We start from the raw sequence: 19,331 nt of genomic DNA on the forward strand, positions 1-19,331 counted from the left end.
TGCCTGTTTAGCCTTTACAAGCAGCACGTTGCGCTCGACCGCTTTCGCCGAGCGGAGGTGGAAATTTTCATCGGATGAAGGAAAGCTGCAAAACGAGTGTACGTGTACCCATGACCTCGCACCTTATCGGTTGTGCCGCAGCGCTGTAAAATAAAATTCTTCTAAAGTAAATTTACCATTAATACTTCAAGTCGGTTGATGCTACCCTGTTCTGGTGACCAGATGCTCGGATCCATCTTGCCATCAACGATGTTTAGGTTTAACAGGACATTAAATTCCTTTATTACAACGTCATATAGCGGTGAGGATCGGTGCATGTAATCACTAAATACGCCTTTTGAAGAGGAAAATAAACTAGAAAAAGAATCTACATTAACGGCTCCTGTCCGAAACGAAGCAGCAAAAGCAGTGACAAACATCGCAAGTCTCGGCTGATTGGGGATCTTCGCGTCCGCCTCATGGAGTACGCGTGTTGCGCGTGTGGCACATCAACGTAAAATGTCGCATACCTTCGCACTATGCACCGTGAACGTTGTTTAAACCGTGAAGGCAGACGTACGCGTTCACTGGCACATAGCTTACAATCCGGTAAAACTCGACAGAACCGGCAGGTGCTCGTTATCGCATGACAGACGTTCCAGACTGAAGCAAGTGCGACACGCATCTGTAACTGCGGCCATGCACCACGCTGCGCAGCGACGTCCCCGCCCGAATTCGAGCTGTGCCTTCGGTCAGGGCACCTGTTGCCTTGAACCGCGTCGACCTTGAAGGTGTGATAACCTCCAGACGGCGCACTGGTGCCCACGCCCGCTGCTGTGGGCGGCGCGTATTTAAGTCGGCAAGGCACACTGCAGAGGCTAATCGGCTTTGAAACCAATAAAGTTCGACGGCGCAATTTTTCGCACTGTGTAGAAATGGCATTAGTTGGGACACCGCCCGCTAGCATTCATGCAGAAGCGTCGCTAAACACGAACTCCGAGCAACCTAGCCTTAGCGAACGTTGTGGAAAACGATTCCAAACTGGCTGCATTCCAAAAGTGTGAGCAGCACCGCAAAACGGGGCACACCTCCGCCCTCGTAACCGGCTTGGAATCGTGAACGCTTTCGCGACAAAGCTCGCACGAATGTCGTGTATAAGCTTCCCGCATTATCTAAACTAATATAATGTTTGACACCAGAGATCGGAATGGGCACTCAAAGGCGTCCGTACTCGGTGAAAACGAACACGAAATAAAGCCCAACACTTAGACGAGTCCCAATGAAGTCACTACTCAGGCAGACGCCCATAACTCACCGTGAAAGCACTCCCTGTCTTTCCTTCGATCGTGACCGTGTCGAGGAATACTTTTTCGCTTTCCCGTTGCTCGTCTCGTGATGTTGTCGGGCCATTATGGCTCACACACACAAACCGGAGAAGCCGGAAGCGGCTACGGCACACTACTCCTCGGCCTCGTTTCCTCGTCCTCAAGGGGCGATGTCAATCCAGCGACAGGGGCATCGCGTTCACTCACAACAAGCACAGACACTCACTCACTGCGAAAAAAGGTGCCGGTAAGCTCCAGGCCACGCGTGCCGAGTAGCAAAACCGGGGTAGTGCTGCATCCACTAGTGCGCTGAGCGAACCAGCCGATCGCATTCGGGGCCAAGCGCAGCGAGAGATGCGGCCAGGCAACGTGACCGAATTACGGGGCAGGGAGGAGGCGAAGAATATAACGGCACAGTGAGGAAAAAAGAAACACGGGACGCGACGCGAAGACAAAACGTCGTTCGTCGAGACTGGTTGGATCGACTCGGCAGGCACGGGAAAGGTAAACCGGGCGACGGTGCTGCGGGCTGTGTGTGAGCGCTCAGGTAGAGGAATCAAAAGGCTGGCGCTCGCTCGCTCGTCGGAATGTAGCCACAACAGGCGGCTAGGCAAACGCTTCCGTCGACGATGCGCTCGCGTGCGCCGAGGTCGCAGCTCCCAGATTCCGGAGTGTCACGACCCCTCCACACAAACGAAAAAAAGAAATCGCTGCAGGAGAATGTAGATTCACCAAGAGCCACACGCCTTTGACGCTGCTCTCTGGCTGCCCTCCCGGTGCAAGCAACTCGCTCTTACACCACGGAAGGCACACGGCACATACACAATCCCGAGACAGCCGCAGGACCCGTACAACGAATAATTACTGCCGTCCTCGCGGAAAGAAACACCAGAGGTGCACAGGCAGCAGCGAAGTAAGCACAGGCCAAACCACGGTGGAAGCCAGGCAGCCCTGCCAGTCAGCGACGGGACGGCCGACGACCGGTCAAATATTTCGCGCCGACGTTGCGTAAACAGCCGGCGGCGGTGGACGCTATGAACTCCGGAGGGAAAGCCCGAGGCACTGCCGCAGCGTCTAACGTACTTTTTTAGACAACGCAGAGAGGTAATTCGGAACAAAAATGTTTAAAAAAGAAAACCGGAACTAGATGTGGAAGACGGAATGAACAAAAACAATACGCCACGTGTTCAGTTTTGGCTACCGCTACACAGATGGCGCAGCCTACGCGACCGGTTGCCAAGTCGCGCGTATTGGCCGCCACTTTTGGCGGTGCAATATTGGACGGGCGGCGTACTTTCGATTTCGCTTTCGGAACACGCGTATTTCGCCTCGAAATCTCTTGAACGAAGTATATCAGCGTAGCATGAGAGACTGACGTTTGAATAAGAAGAAACATATTATTATTGCTACAAATACCTATGAAAGTTAACGTAATATCCCGCATAAAAATTACGAACAATTGGAACACACAACAAAGTTTACACCAAATTGTCGTCCTCAGCGGCGATCTTTCGGTTAGATAATAAAATGAGCAAAAGAAAAATGTTGTCTTTCTCTTGTCTACATTATTATTATTATTATTATTATTATTATTATTATTATTATTATTATTATTATTATTATTATTATTATTATTTTGCAAAGTGCGGGTGGTGCTGCTACGAATGTAAGCCCGGCGTATAACTACGATGACTTTTTTTGTATAAATGCTAGAATATTATCATTACTCAGGAGCATAGCCTCCTCAATTTACAAGAGAAGGTTATGCATACAGTCGACGTACTCCAATAAATTCAGTTGGAATTTTTGACTAATAAGATATACGCGCGCACTGATAATACATAGGCGGGCCGGCCGTACCTACAGTATTAGTTTCAATGACGTTAAATCATCGGCCCAAATAAACGTACTGTTGCTTAGCGACTTGTTCAAAAGCGCAAAAAAAAAAAGACCAAACAGGCGCCTGTCCCGTATACGCTCTTTCTTTTGTCCTGGTTAGCTCGCGCTTTTCAATAAGTCGCTATGCAACTTTACCAACCCACCCAACTGTAACAAATTTACTGTAATACTTTGATACTTTTTTTTTTCATCTGAAGTTCGGCGTTCAGCGGCACCTCGTCGTTTCGCGGGGATCACTGAAGCGACATAGACACGGAATTCGATATGGCGATCGTATATGCGCGCGCTCGTCTGTTGCACCAGCTCCGAAATCCTTGGAGTGCAATTCGCGTCAGCGCCGGACCAGAGGCCCCGGTCTATCTATATGTGGAAGCATAAATAAGCAGGCACCACGCGGTAGCTGCTGCGCCGGACAAAAAAAAAAAAAAAAAGGACGTCTGTACTGACGTCATTCGGGAGACCTCGGCTGCGCGGTTTGTCCGCATGGGCGCGGTGAAAAAGAAACAACAAACTCCGTATTTGTTTGGCGCCACTTTATAAACAGCGGCTGTGCACGCACGAGAGACAGCGCGCGGTGAGCGCGCTAAAACGGACCATGCGAGCTTTAAAAAAAATAAAATTGACGGAGAAGGCCGCAGCATGGGGAATGATAAGAGGAGAAAGAAGAGGCACATGTCGTAGAGTGGCATAACTGCCACACAAATCCTACTGCTACACGATTCATGGCCAATCCTCCGTGGTGGGTTGCGCGCCATTCTCGCAGGGACCAACCAGCCAACTGAATGGAGTATACGTAAGCACATAATTTCGTTCAGAAGGGGAACGTATACAGTGACTCCAGCTCAGATCCCATGTTGTGCTAGCTCCTTTCAAATAACGAAAAGCTTCCACCAAATTTGCAATTGCGCTGTTGTAACGTCAGCCGAATTACTGTGAACAGTATATACGTAGTGATGATAGCTAGGCTTTCATATATTACCATCTCATGGCAGTGCTTTCTAGTGCTGGTGACTGGAACAGCCTAAAATGTTTGAACTATGAATCTACCAAAACACACGAAACTGGAGAGATGGCCAGAATGTGTACCATTCTGTTTCACCGCAAGTCCTGCATATGATCAAATGCAAACAACGGAAGTATCACTTTAAATGTAGTTTAGACTCGGCATCATGGTGTGCATAGACTTCAGAAAGTTGCACGCATTCTGAACTGGACTACTAGAAACGTTAGGCGAGGGATGCATAGAGAGAGATAGTGTGAGGCTCCAATGAAAACCGAAGATCACAGACTGCAGTTTGAGTACCGATGTTGTATGCAAATTATTGTGACAATGGCAAGCTGTAGAAAGTATGCAAGGGCTTATGGAAAGGGATGTATATTTTATCCGACTTGCTAGGAAGTGACAGCGCAAGGACACGGGGACAAAGAAACACAGTAGACACTACGGCACTAAACAGTAGACGCTACAGCGTCCGTAGCATCTACAGTGTTTCCCTGTCCTTGTGTCCTTGCGCTGTCGCTTCCTTAGAAGTCCGACAATGAACCAACTAGCCCAAACCAAAGTGCTGCTCGATGTATATTTTACATCTACATGGCTATGCTTGACACCTTCACACTCGTGTCAAAGAAACGTCATGGTTTGAGAAGATGGAGGATAGATAAACCAGTTCAGAATACATGTGAAGGAACACTAGACATTGCTATTGCTCATTGAATTCCCTGGCAGAGAGTAAAAACCCACACGAAAAATAATGTGAAACGAAAAAGGACACCCGGAGGAAACATAGGGCATGAGAAATTTGGTTCAATTACTATGCAGTGACACTAATGGTAAGCATGCAGACTTTGCATGCTTACTATTAGCATGCAAATCCTCCATGCTAACGTAAATGGTAAATCTGGCTGGTGTCTTTTGCCAAGTGATGTGATTGAGCATATGTTTTGTTCACATTGGGTGCCTCTGGAGTGACAGATGCAAAGTGTACCTAAAGTTTTCCACATGAGAATTTGTGTTGAAGAAGAGCCGAGATGGTTAGACAGACTACAGAGCAACGTACGTGACTACGCAAAAATTAAGAGAGTGCATTTCACATTCATACCTAAATATGACGTGAACTTATTTATTGAAGCTGAACCTCGTTATAAGGAACATAACATAGCGAATTACTGGCTATATAGCGAACTAAATATGAACTTTTGGCTGGTCATGCTTAATTTCAGTGACATACTAGTAAAACCTTATTAATTCGAACTCGGTTATTTCGAAATACCGCTTAATTCGAAGGGTTTCTGCGGTCCCGTATTTTGCAATGTAAATCTGAGTGGATAATTTGAAGCGGCGGTCAGCGCCAGCCCGGTTAATTCGAAAACTTTGGGTGCCATGCGCCAATTCCCGATCCCGATTTCGCCGCAAATCCGCGGAAGCGACGGCCCTTCGGAGCCACAGGTCAATGCAGTGTAGCGATATTGATAAGTGACAGTTGAAGCAACCCAGCCTCGCTGCTGCTAGCGCAAAAAAAAATAAAGAAAAAAAGAAAACACGGTCTCGGGGTCAACTAAAACGTGCGCCTGCGGAAAAGAAGACGTGCTTCACTGCAGCACAGCGGTGACACGCGGGCAGCATGTCGCATGCTTCTCGCAACGTCAGCGCGTCATGATTTACCCATTCTTTTTGGGAAAAGAAAAGATAATAAAGAGTGGTTTGACGGAATTCGCGATATATGCGATTCCTGATTGGCGGTTGCTCCGGCAATTTGCGCACTTGCACTGCTGGCGGAGTTCTTGCCTGTAACGCCTACTTCGAAAACTCAGTTCGAAATCTTCAATGATCATGTTTTCCAGTCAGAACACATTGCGGATTCCGTCACACTGGCCATTATCATATTCTTTATTTTACCAGAAAGAATGGGCGAATGGTCGCATCATGATGCGCTGACGCTGCGAGGAGCAGGTGCCATGCTGCCCGCGCGTCACCACTGTGCTGCAGTGAAGCACGCCTTCTTTTCCGCAGGCACGCAATTCGGCTGACCACGAGATTTTTCTTTTATTATTATTTTTTTGCGCTGACAGCAGCGAGGCCCGCCGTTTCCCGAGTTTGCGGCAAAAATGGGACCGGGTATTGATGGAAAACAACCCTTGGAGCCGCAAACTAGAAAACCAAATGACCACCTCTGATTACTTTCAGTAATTCAATGTTCCTTGCATACCACTTTTTGTATGCTTCGTTAATTCGAAAACCCGCTTAATTCGAAAGTTTTTCACAGTCCCAGTGACTTTGAATTAACGAGGTTTTACTGTATTCTTTTTATGACTAAATAAAAAAATGCGAGAGCCGCCACAATATGGGCTGTCACTAGAAATATTTAGTTCACATGAGGCTTAAAACATGAAAGGTAGCATAAAAAGCAAAATCAATATTGAAAGACAACTCACAACCACATCTTTTTTCAATATGTGGTTCTGGTATTTAAAATTTCTTTAAAAAATGTGGCTAATAAAGTGGAAATTTCGGTGACCTTGCGCAAAAAAAAGTGCATTCGGTTTGTTGCACTACCTAAAATATTTTCCCATTCTGTTCGTATCAACAGAACGGGAAACCTTTGGCAGCTCGTGTGATGACGAAGGATGGTGCTACTTGTCAAGCACTGAAATACCCTGATTTCGGTTACCTATATCTGTTATCTGGCAGCATCTGAAATGGCAATGAAGAGAAAGGCTGTTTCTCTCAAGACAAAACTGCAGATATTCGGAGCTGTGGACAGTGGTCACAGGTAAGGATTACTACTTTGTTTATTGTGGGTCTGGAGCCTAGAATAATATGTTTTTGTATCTAGGATTTTCACGCAAGCCAGACTGCTGAATTGTTAGAGCTGATTTTTATCTCTAATATTACAATGAATATAGGATATAACGTACTAATATACGGTGCCGATGCTACTTCATTATAATGAGGTTCGGTTATACATACTGTGCAGGTACAGAGCCACGAAAAATGGCAGGAAAGAAAAAGGTTACGTAAAGATAGGACAAAGTCTTGTATTAAGCCCCATTAGCCATTGTGGAAAAAAACAGCACTTTCCACATTAAACAATTTAAAGAGCACCGCACACTGAAGTTCATTTACCGTATTTTATGCCCTCTATGCCTTACATGCGTGAGTTTAACCTTGGCCTGCCCTTTTCTTCGGAAAGCATGTAGGACTCTAGCTGTGCTCGATGATGTAGCTACAGCATTGAGAGAGAAAAAACGAGAACTAAGCTTGTCCAGAAAGCTATTCTTGTACAGAAAAGAAGAATATCACACCGCAGGGCTTTGTGGGATGCATCTGCATACAGCAATGCTGCTGCAGCTGCCATGCACCTGGGAAGTGCAAGTAACACTGCTGGAGAATAAATGCTAAAGTTGTGCTTCCCCATTGCACATGACCAGTTTTCCTTGACTCCATCAAATGCCGCTGTCACTGCTGCTTTGCTCGCGTCCTGCAAGTGAAATGCAAAGAACAGTGGCATGCGCTTACCTTGGGATGTCTTCATCACTGGGTGCTTTGGAGGTGCTCAAGTTCGTATCACTATGGTATTCCCCTAGGGACAGGTTCACTGCAACGAACAAGGGAATCCATTTATCAAACCCTTCGAATGTAACACATTAAAAAAATCCTGACTGCACACTACTAAATTAATAACGGTGCCTTCAAAGAATTCAACATCTGGCAAAGTTGAACTTTATACGCTTCTCTGAGTTGCTGCACTGAAATGATAGCATGTTCCAAGAAACTTTTCCGTATAATCTAGTTATTATGCGGCTGTATGAATGTCTTTCAGACGAGTAATACTTTTTTGGGCCTTAAAGAAAAAGTATTGTCACCCTGAATGTAGACAATGAAAATGGCCTTAGTGGCCTTGGGTTGGAGACGAATTGGTCATGGCATGAAAGTGAAATGTCCATCAAAATAATCATGCGGCCCATGACACTTAAATTACTGATGACACTGCACAGACTTCTGTATAAACATAAATCTGGGCAACATGAGGTGCTTGGTGACACAATTGAAATGCTGTTGTTTTGCACCATCGCGTGATCATGAGCCAGCCAGGCAAGACATCAAGACACGGTGTATCACAATACATGACCAACATGAGAGCACATTATAATGTTTCACATTATACTGTTTCTAGGATCAGCCCACTTTGCTAGGATACTGTCTCCTGCATGGTCAGCTCCCTGACTAGCGTGGGCCTGTCCTTACAAAAAGTGCAACATACCACGCTGCGCTTTACTGGTGAGAAACCGACCAAGCAGACACAATATATTACAAAACCTTTAGAAAGTCAGCATAAGGTAGATTGGCTTATTAAAGGAATTGTGCTCTTGATGACCTCATTTGTCATGAAGTGAATAATTAGGTACCATTTGTCATTTTACTGTGTCATTCTGCATAAAATGCAGTAGGTAACCACAACATCTCCAGAAGTACTTCAGATACAGTTCTACACATGAGCTCATTCATTCCATGAGTGCTTTATTGTGCGAGCTATTCGGCAAAATGGCAGATGCCAATGTCATAATCAGGAATGTTTGGCAGCGTTGGCAATTAGAGCCTCGCTTTAACCCATGGGTCAAACTAGCACCATCTTGTGGAAATGTCAGGTAATGTGTGTGAGGATGATTGCAAGGACAAACTTTCAGTGGAGCCCAGCATAAAACAGCTTCCTGTTAAACTGGGTATGCACAGTTTTTCACAGTAAATGTATGTGTTGTGTCTGCATAAACCTGTAGAGCAGTCCACTGGGGTCATCAAAATTTCAAGTTATACCTCAAGCGTGCACTCAATTTTCCAGACAAGATTCACATGCAATGTTGTCATCATGTTGACTTGGCACAAAACTGCTACATTGGTTTCAGATTCCTGACTAAGAAGTGCTGGTTAGGGCTAGCGACCTAGGAAGTATGTCGCAATATACACGTGCCTCGAGTGAACAGCACACGTCGACTGTGCAATAAGTCTGTATGCCCATCTGAGCAACCTTTATAAATAGGCCGACTGCTGACTCTTCTCTGCACAACAACGCACTAAAAGAAACTGTAATTTAATACCCTTTATACAAAAAACATATGTAATTAAAGGGTTCATTTTCCAACTAATCATCGAATTCACCTCAGTATCGGAGTTTATTGCCTCCCATATCGATTGCTGCAAAAATTTCCCGAACCCGTCAAGCACGAGTGGTGTTGCAGGAAATTGCTGCATGCCTTAAATGCTTTTCCTTTCATCTCGACGAGCACACTTGAAGCTACACAGGGCAGGATGGCACAAGGGAAAGCTACGCCAGTGCGCGTCATGAGTTTGAGCGTGCGTCATGAAAAGCGCTCGCTTTCTCCCATTGTGATTCCAGTACACGCTAGTGCTGCTACACTGGCACGTGGCGACACATTGTGGCAAGAAGTGCCTCTAACCCAAACGCCAATTCCCATTTCAGTCAGCTATCAGCCAACAGCAGCTTTCTGCTGTTTGACGGCATACAGGTGGCGCCGTGCTTACCGAAGTGAGTGAGGACAGGGCTTCTCAATGAAGAGAGGGCACTTGAGAAAGTTACAACTTTTCACTTCAGCTCTAGGTGCCGCACATGACTACAAAATTTGGCTGAAATGTTCACAGCAGTGGTTGCTGTTCATAGAACGCGCTTTTTTCACCAAGCCCGAGGGGGGATTCAGGACCCCACTAAACGAGCACAGTCACTTTAAAAAAGAGTATGGCACCTTACATGAGATTTCTTGTTTAGTGTGCCTGCTAGGTCACTCTCGACAATAAAGTGCAGTTCACAATTACACTACCAATAGAGTCGGCTAACTCTAGTTGGTGCACTGTACTAGCAGTGTCATAACAATGTCGGCTGATTCTGGACACAATATGTAATCCTGCCAAAAGTAAGGCAGCCAAGGAATGTCAAGAAGCATGATATATTTTGATTTTGCCATGTATGCATGGCCCTCACCAGTGCGCCACGTCATAACCTCACGCTGCAACGGTATGTGCAATGCTTAGTATTACATATCTAAATGTCAACACAAGGTGAGTCTGTCAATTTTTTTTTTATTGCACTCATGGACCATGAGATCGTGAAAGCATGAGATTTCAAGTATGGCTTATAGGCTTCCCAAGCAACGCTTAGCGGCACTGCTGCTCTTGACAGGCAGCGCCGCTTAGGTGCCGCTCTGGCAGAAAAATAAAAACTGGAGTGTAAGCAGCGCGCGTTTTCCCTTCTCTCCACCGCGTTGCCGCTCGCTTCTGTGCATGTGCAGAGCTCTCGTGGTGCACTTGCGGCGCCTCACAATGTACCGCTTGCAGTGCGGCTTCAAAAGGATCTTCAAGCTTGACTGGCACTTCCGAAAAGCAAACTTGATAAAATGAGAAAGGCTCGTCAATCACGTTAATGGTGAAGAGCAGACAATCGACGACAACGACGCCCGACTCAAAGCGAAATGCATTTCCCAAGTCGCGATTACACCGCATAGGACGTATACCTCGAGGTAATTCTCATTCTGCCACGTTAAAGATGAACATTGGTCCAAATGCATTCCGAAATGAAGCCGTACACGTTATCGATGTTCTGCGGTGTGGACTACGAATCATATGATTGTTGTTTTGATATGGCATGCTTACAGTAGCAGCCGTGTACTTTCTTGAACAAACGTTTGCGGCGTGCGAAAAGAAAATTATACGGCCATGACACTGTTTCCTGAGAAGGTTAGAGTCAAGTCCTCCGTGCCGCTGGAGAATCATCCGCCGATTAAGACGCGAGGCCGCTAGCTGAGCTTTAACCACTGTGAAGCAAGACGAACTGCTCGCCTCGTTTTTTCGGCTCTCGCGTCATGCTTGCAGTCTCTTTTCATGATATCGACTTGACAGGCGTATAAAACCGGTTGCGTGAACGTGGCTAGAAAATCGCACAAAGTCAGAAGGTGGTCACCTCAAGGTTGCAATTGCAAAGCATGTATTAAGTGCCAGTTATATTTAGCGGCTTAAATATACATCACCCTAATAAAGTGACAAAAACAAAGCAAGCCTGCAGAACGATGTCAAAGCTTGCTGAAAATGCACAGACGTCTGTTCCGGCATGATAAAGCAGCCTTCCCGACACGTGAATTGCAGGCGCCGAACTTCTGACAATGTGCCGAGTTCAGTTGAATTCAACCAACCGCGCAACGCTAACGGTATAACACTAGTGTGAACATTCAACAACGACGGGTAGGTCTCACGAACACGGGGAATCAAAACATAAAGTTGCTTCACCTACAACCGTAACTGGACTTTCACAATGCGAGAAGACAGCGAGTAATCATTACTCTAGTCGCTGCGTGCATGCGCCACTTTACTTACCGATTCAGGTAGTCTAAACGAATGAAAGCGATGAACTCAGACAGCCAAAATAGAAGGCGAGACAGCGCTGTCAGCTGTCCACGCTTGCCGCCTTTATTTCTCGTGTGACACGCCCAGGAACCGATACAGTTTCACACGTGAATCGTGTGCCTTGGTGTTGTCTGCGCTGTTGTGGCAGGCCACTAAACCGTAATACTTCGGACCTCGCTTGCGCTTCCGCGGGGTCGCTTCTGCCATCGCGGAAATGCACAGCTTCGCACAGCAAGCCTCTCGGTTCAACGTGCCGAGCTGACGGCCCCCCAGTTACCCGCACCGGCAGAAGAACGCGCGCGCACGTGCGCCAGCGCTACCAGGGGCTGAGTCGGCCGCGCATGCACTACAGAGCTTTCCGACAGAGCCGCAGCGCGGCCAGCGCGGTGCTGTCGTCGCGCCGCAAACTTGAGCTTGGGTTCCCTATACTAGTGGCCGAAGTAGTGGGGTTCAGGTCCAAATGCCTTTGTGTTGAAAAACTTGGCCATCTTTTTCAGCAATAGCAATCTTAAAATGACATTACAGTGAAAGAATGAATCGGTTTAGATTGATAAATTGTACTCTGAGAACTCTAATGTTGTTAATTTCACCATCATAGGTCTATAAATAAACAAGGTGAAAGTTTCATTTTTAAATTTAGCGGCCGAAATCTGCACATGTGATGTGACGGATTTCGAAGTGTATTTTCTTTTTATTTTGGCGACATTGGCTCAACGAAATTTCATGAATCTTGGTATGTTAGGTCTATGGCCCCCTCAGAGGACAATGTGCTGTATTTTTACTGATCAGAAGCTACGTAGGACCTAGGAGACGCCGTCAGAATCTATGACATCACGGCGTTTGGTGGGGGGACTTCAACATGGCATCACCACTTGCATTTTCTTTTTGCTGGTTTTCTCCCTTACCAAGCGTCTTCTCACGGAACGGAACGCTTGGTGATTTTGGAATTGTGAAAGAGTAATTTACTAATATGAGAAAAATCGTTTTTCTCTTTAGTGTCCCTTTAAGAGGTACATTGAAGATGCGTACTTGTATCCCAGCCTGCAGCTTCACTTGGTTGTACTGCAGATCTCACACATGATCCCATTGATTGCAGTTGTGTATCTAGACGTTATTTCCACGCTGCTAGGCATCAACATTTTATGAAAATCAGCAATAAGCCTAGCTACATTGGCGGCATCAATAAAAACGACAGAGATCAAAATGGCCGAAATAGTGGCGGTCACTATGGCGATCAAATGTGCAGGCTAGGTAGGGCGATTCCAAGGATGGCATTGAGAATCCTAGGAAAAGAACTCCTGAGTCAACATTCAATAATATGGTGCCTCGTGAATGTGGCACTTGAAGGTAACGAAAAGACCAACTGCTCTGCACGTGAAATAAGCATCTGAGCACCAGTCACAGTGCTCGAGGAACCCCCCACTACTCCATGCAACATCCTTGAAATCCAAAGAGGAGAATGATAGTAACACAGCTGTCCACATTCAGATCTTACTGAAGAACAGGTGTGAGACTGGCATCGAATACAAACCAACACGTACACTAACCTACAAAGGAAACACCGCATAAAACCCACAGTGTACGCGGACACCTGTCCATGGCGTTGGGAATGGCCAACCCTCGCCCACATTGCGTGGTAATGTGAATCGTGAAGACAGTACTGGGATCGGGGGAGCCAGCTGGCTCTGCTTGACAAAGCCCAATGAGCCGCAAAAACCTATGGAGCCCTGGATGGAGGACCCCACCAACTTGACCAGAAACCTTACACTAAAAACCCAGGTGAAAATTTCCTGCTGGTTTTCTGCTGGTTTGTGCTGGTTTCTGGTGGAACCAGCAGGACAGCTGCTGGTTTCCTGCTGGTTGTACTGGTTCCAGCAGGATGCTTACTGGTCCTCTGCTGGTTCCAGTAGGGTGCTTGCTGGTTTTATGTTGGTCCCAGCAAGCATCATGCTGACTGTACTGGTTCCAGCAGGGTGCCTACTGGTTTTGTGTACTGGTTCCAGCAAGATACTGGTTTTCTCCTAGGATGCTGCTGGAACCACCAGGTAACCTGCTGGTTTTCAGTTGGCTTGAACTGGTTCAAGCAATGCACATGAAATCGGTGTGAATTAACAGCTGCAAATCCCCTTTCAAGCATCGTTTTCAGCTAGAAATCGCTCTGGCTTGGAATTTTTCATTCCAAGCTGGCTGGAAATAAGAACCATTCCTAGCTTGAAAGGGCATTTTCAGAGTCGTGAAGTCATATTTTCAGCTGGAAATTTTTCCAGTTTCAGTTGGGAAATAGTGTGCTAGCAGAAAATTCTCCTCTCTTGAAGTACAAAAACAACTCCAGCTGCATTACAGTGCGCTATAAACAAGTGACGTACATAGCATAGTGTGCATTCATAAGATCATAATCTTCATCACACTGCACATAGTGCACATTTTACAACAGAGATCTAAAGTGCCCCGTGCGACTGGGTTACAAAAAATATCGCCGAAAAAAAAACGCACTTTCATTCGACCTTTCCTGTAGATGTGCGTCCGACCGACACGGCTCATATTGCTAATGTAAACGTCCAACTAAAGTTTGGTCATACTTAACCGTTGCGCAAACAGGTAGTGTTCACGGCATAGCGGTTACTTCCCTGCGAAAAGGAGCTTCTTGTTATGAACATTCACCATTCTCAGCTGCCACGATCGGACAGCAGCGAACTGAAGCGAACACCGACCGCAGTAGCATTAGTCTCGTATCTTTTCTTGATGTTTTCCGACGCTATTGCTAAATAGTGACCAACTTTATAATATAAATACTACATTGTGAAAAAGTTGTCTTTTTTATTTACGTGTAACAGCATTACAATGGTGGCCAATACACCGTATAAATTATCATGACATCGCGTAGCGCCGTAGCTTCGTACAGCACATGACGGCTAGTTGGGCTAGTCGTGATGCCTTCTTTGCATGTGTGTGCTCGCCAAGAAGGATACATAGTGCTCGCTAGTGCAGCGAAGTAGCGAGTTTACTAGCAGAACCTGTGCGGCATTAACATGTAATAGTTTTTGTTCAGTTTCATCTGTGGAAAGTGTAACGAGTCAATAGCAGCATATCTGAGTGGTTTTTTGGTACTGTACTATGCGGCGTCTTGACAGTGCCGATCGAGGGACACCGATTTCCTCAGCTCTCATTCTTCCATTTGTCGGTAAGTGTTGCACTTATATATTTCAAATATGTAGCGAACGTTTGTCCCGACCGCTTCTGTGCTTTATTAAGCGCAGTGTCGCCTTGGTGTAGTACGCGATGTATATATATATGCGCGAAGCACACATACCGGTTTGTGTAAGGAGTCTTTGTCTCCGTGCAACAAAAAGAATTAACATTGTTGCGCATATGGACGAAAACAACGAAGACCAGTGATCGTGCTTGCCGCTCCGGGTTAGAAAGGGAGAATACGAGGTAAAAATCTCTAACTAGCCCGCTGCTCCTGAGCTCACCTTCACGACGTAATAAACGGCCCCTTCTAGCCTTAACGGTCGCAAGCGTAACACTATGTTTAAATCTACTTTGTTGAGTGAATTAATGGCTATGCAAAAGTTAGATGTCTGCAATCGTGATCTGCATGGGCAATCAAACCTTTTATTTTGTTACAGATTGCCTGCGCGTCACTCGGGTGCCTTCAACAACACAAACACCACTGCTGTGGATCAAGGCCTACTGCGGATCTCTGTCCCAAAAGATTCAAAACGTCAATCGCAAACTGAAGCCGGCAAAATGAACTATTTCAAGTGTATACAAAGATTTTTCAGATGAAATATATTACTTCAAATAGACCTTTTTGTGTTATACGTGTTCTTAATGGGATTTTGAAAAAGCTACATCAATGGAACTACAAGCCCTTGAGGGGAGCCAACTGCGCTGGAACCAGCAGCTACTGGTTCCGTGGCCTGCTGGTTCCATCACCTGCTGGTTCCATCACCTACTGGTTCCATCGCCTGCTGGTTCCATCACCTACTGGTTCCATCACCTACTGGTTCCAGTAGCTGCTGGGAATGTGCTAATAAACCATCACTACTGGAACCAGTAGCGAACCAGCAGGAAATTTTCACCTGGGAAGATTAGCGAGTTTTACACTCTTGTAACACAAGAAGGTGAAACCTTGGCTGCACAAGACAAATGAGCCTGAACGAACAAGTACATCTGTTTAGCACTGAGTCGATCTTTTGAACAATTCATGTTAGCACTTTTGTCTTTGTATGTCTTCAAATGTGTACAGATCTTGGCAAAGTACCCATTACGTGCCTGTAAGGCAACACATGTGCCTACGTAGCTGCACGCTTTGTTGACGCTGTGGCTGCTGCTAATGACGGTGGTTAATAATGGCTGAGCCCTTTGCAATGGGTGGGAAGCTTTAGACCACTCACTTGCGATGAAATTCACATGGTGAGACGTTTGATGCAATCAGGTCAAAAATCTTACAGCGCCGCTGTTTTTGACATGAGGTGACGTGTGTATGCAATCACTGTAACCTACATGCTGTCAAGGATACTGGCACTATTGGAGTTAGGCATGTGGTCACCATTGGAGTTAGGCATGTGTAAGATAACCAGCCAAGTTTGATTTCAATCGCAAAGGCTAGTTGCAGGATCAAAATACTAGTCAAAGTTTGCTCCCACAGAAATGTACAGGTGCCATCTGGGACTTTCGATCGAGATCAAATTGATTGGAGTCAGATTAATGAACTCAAACTATAATGACCAATTGCAGTGGCGGCAGCCATGAGCACTATCGCTAAGCAGAATAAACTGCATTACCTAATGCAGTTGAATTTCTCCCTCACAATGCATGTTTTCCCTTATAACTTGGCGAGTTCTAAGGCAGGGGTATGCAAACTGGGTCCAGTGAAGCATATTTTAGTGTTCCACAAGGAATTAAAATGAAAGTTGCATGATCCCAATCTACTGTATTAACTTTATTCACTGATTGAAAGAAGAAAACTTACATTTAATTTTGGACTGACCGAAACTATCGTACCCTACCCGCACATCAGAGTGTTTGTGAGTAGTAAGCGGCCCACGCAGCAATGGCGCTTAAAGGGACCCAGCAACAATTTTAACGCGAGAGCGTTAAAGAGATCATTCCACAGAAATTCCGGTGTCGGGGTCGGCGTCCTTGGTTGTAAGCGAAAAATCATCATCTTGTATAAAATAAATAATAAAGAAATGTTAGGTTCGAGTGGCAAGCAGGTGTTCTACTACAGAGCCACTCCATTGCTTGGAACTGCACTGAAATTAACTTTAATGCTTCACAAACATACGCGTCCTGTGTACAGGTGTCACAGTGCGAGATGTAATATCGCAGTAAAACGGGGTACAACAAGCATATATTGCCATCGGCGTCACACCATGTGAACTGCATAACGAGTTGGTGGTTTAAAGCCGGCCACCCATTACAAAAGGCACACACATTACTGCACGTATTCCCTTACGAACACGTAGTGGGTGCATCGCAACTTCGAAAAAGTATCACGGGCGTAATTGCTGCGGGCTTAAAGCATGCCACACATTACAAAGGGCATACACATTAGTGCGTGCATTCTCTTACACAAACGTAATGGGTACACTGTTGTCATAAAAGTACTGTTGAAGAGGGCGGAAACCTTTACCTTTACTATAGGTATGTCGAGTGTGTGTGTGTGTGTGTGTGCATGTGTGTGAGACCGGGCGAGTGAACATAATGACAAGCGAAACAGAGCGTGATGAGGATGGGGCCGGATATTGGTATTGCATTCAACTCTTAGAGGCAAAGCTTAAGCATCTCCCAATTTTTTTGAGCATAGACAGAAAACACTATTGATCAGTAGTTGAGGCTTCTGCAAACATTTGAGCCAGATATATTATAGGGCTGCACACGGCAGGGAATTTACAAATGCATTTTAAAGACAGCTGGAAATTGTGCCCTCTTCTCTTGGTAAATTACGTCCTCAATGGGCCCGAATACATCAACCAAAAGGAGGACAAGGCCACTGGCTGATTTGAGCATTCTTGCACTGCATAGTTACTGTGGCTGCCATGGCGCCACCACGTGCTGGCAGCGTGTTCTGCATAGTGTGCTAATATGATAGTGAAAGTGAACCGACGTGTTCAAAGAAAAAAGAAGAGAAAGTGCTGAAGGTCATGACACGCACAGATGTAGCTTCTTGCCCCTTGTCATGTTCCCCTGTGTAGCTCTCAGCACGTTAGTCAGGAGGAAAGGAGAGAAAATGCACTTTAAGCATGCAACAAATCCCTGTAAATCCGTTTGTACTTGATGGATTCGAAACATTTTTGCGGCAATTGATTTGCAAGGCAATAAACTACCATACTGAGGAAATTCAATGATTACTTGGAAATGTGCTGCATTGCCTTGAAATTGCACTTTGAAAGTCGTGCGATTTGTGGACCCGCAGTGGCTATGCAGACTGAGTAGTGCTTTAACTCATGCTTGTGAGTGCAGTGTGTAATACATACATGGGAATCAAATAGGAATTTCTGCAAGCTGAGAGCCACTAATTGCTTGTCTAGTTATGTTACTGACAGAAGGCTGTTCAAAAGGCATGTCTTAATGGCCATGAGGGGTGCATTCAGACATTATTTGTTGCTCATGATGTGCTGGTGTGCTACTGTGCAATCTTCGTCGTCAAAATGTGTGATCAATGCTTTGAGGGATGTGACAGGCACCGCTTCATGCTGGCTGTGGTTTACATGAGCATTTAGGCATAGTCTTGTGCCGTACTGCTGTGAGGATGAGGATGGCATGACATCATATTTTTTTGTGGGAAATAAAACAAGTTTGTATTGCGCAACACTTTTTCTGCAAAGACACTGTTTATGGTATGCGGAGCCTAAAAGCAGTAGCGTTACTGTTGGCTGTTAGCTTTACTGTTGCTTTACGATGCAAAACAGCACTGGGTTAAAAAAAAAACTGCTTGCCTCTCTATTATCGCTACTTTCACATAAAAAAGGATGGCCTACGCCAAAAGTAAAACATCAATACGGTGGCTAATATATTTTGGTTATGCAGATCTAGAAGCGACATTATCCCTCCGCCAACACCATTTTCTGTGTGTTAAAAGCAAATCGGCGAAAATAGGGAAGCCGGAGATTCTATCTCACTCTGGAAATGTTGTAGGGGTTCCTCAAAGCCAGAAAAGGTTTAATAACCCCTGTTCAAAAGCATGAAAAGCAGTGACCCTCACCGTGGCCTTCTTAAAAATAGGGCTTTCAACTAGAGCTGTGCGAATAGCAAAATTTTGGGTGCGAAGCGAATTCGAATATTCAAATGTGAGTGCGAATCGAATCGAATATTTTTTGAATATTTCTCGAATATTTCTAGAAAATTTTTCGAATACTTCGAAGCGAAATTGCAGAAAAAAAAGTTAGAGAGGATTCCTAAGCATATTCATATGAGATAGCAATATGAAAGTGTTTCTTTTCACTAGGTTGATGAAGCACTGGCAGGGTGGTGTTTCATAGTTGTCTCATGAAGAATGAGGCAATGTAGAGGCCGAATTCTATTTATGTACATGATTTGGTGCGATCGAAGTGTTGCCGACAACACTTTACACATGATAGGCAAAGATGCCATTTCCTCAGCCTCTCCTCATCTTTCAACTTCTGTGGAAGCCCAACTGATGTGGCGGACAAGGGTGTGCTCCCTTCAAGTCCGGAGTTCCAAATCTGCTTCGTAGACGTCGATATATAAGA

The 19,331-nt window shown here is 45.5% G+C and overlaps 1 protein-coding gene across 1 annotated transcript in view; it reads right to left on the reverse strand.

The window, feature by feature from the left end:
* Positions 1 to 19,331, reverse strand: part of LOC119387778 (discs large homolog 1-like protein) — a 131,486-nt gene that overhangs the window by 96,494 nt on the left and 15,661 nt on the right. The window contains 1 exon segment of the mRNA XM_049413684.1: positions 7,720 to 7,798. Within this exon segment, the coding sequence (XP_049269641.1) occupies positions 7,720 to 7,798 (79 nt within the window).

The sequence above is a fragment of the Rhipicephalus sanguineus genome, chromosome 3 (assembly GCF_013339695.2).
Source record: "Rhipicephalus sanguineus isolate Rsan-2018 chromosome 3, BIME_Rsan_1.4, whole genome shotgun sequence".
NCBI lineage: Eukaryota > Metazoa > Arthropoda > Arachnida > Ixodida > Ixodidae > Rhipicephalus > Rhipicephalus sanguineus.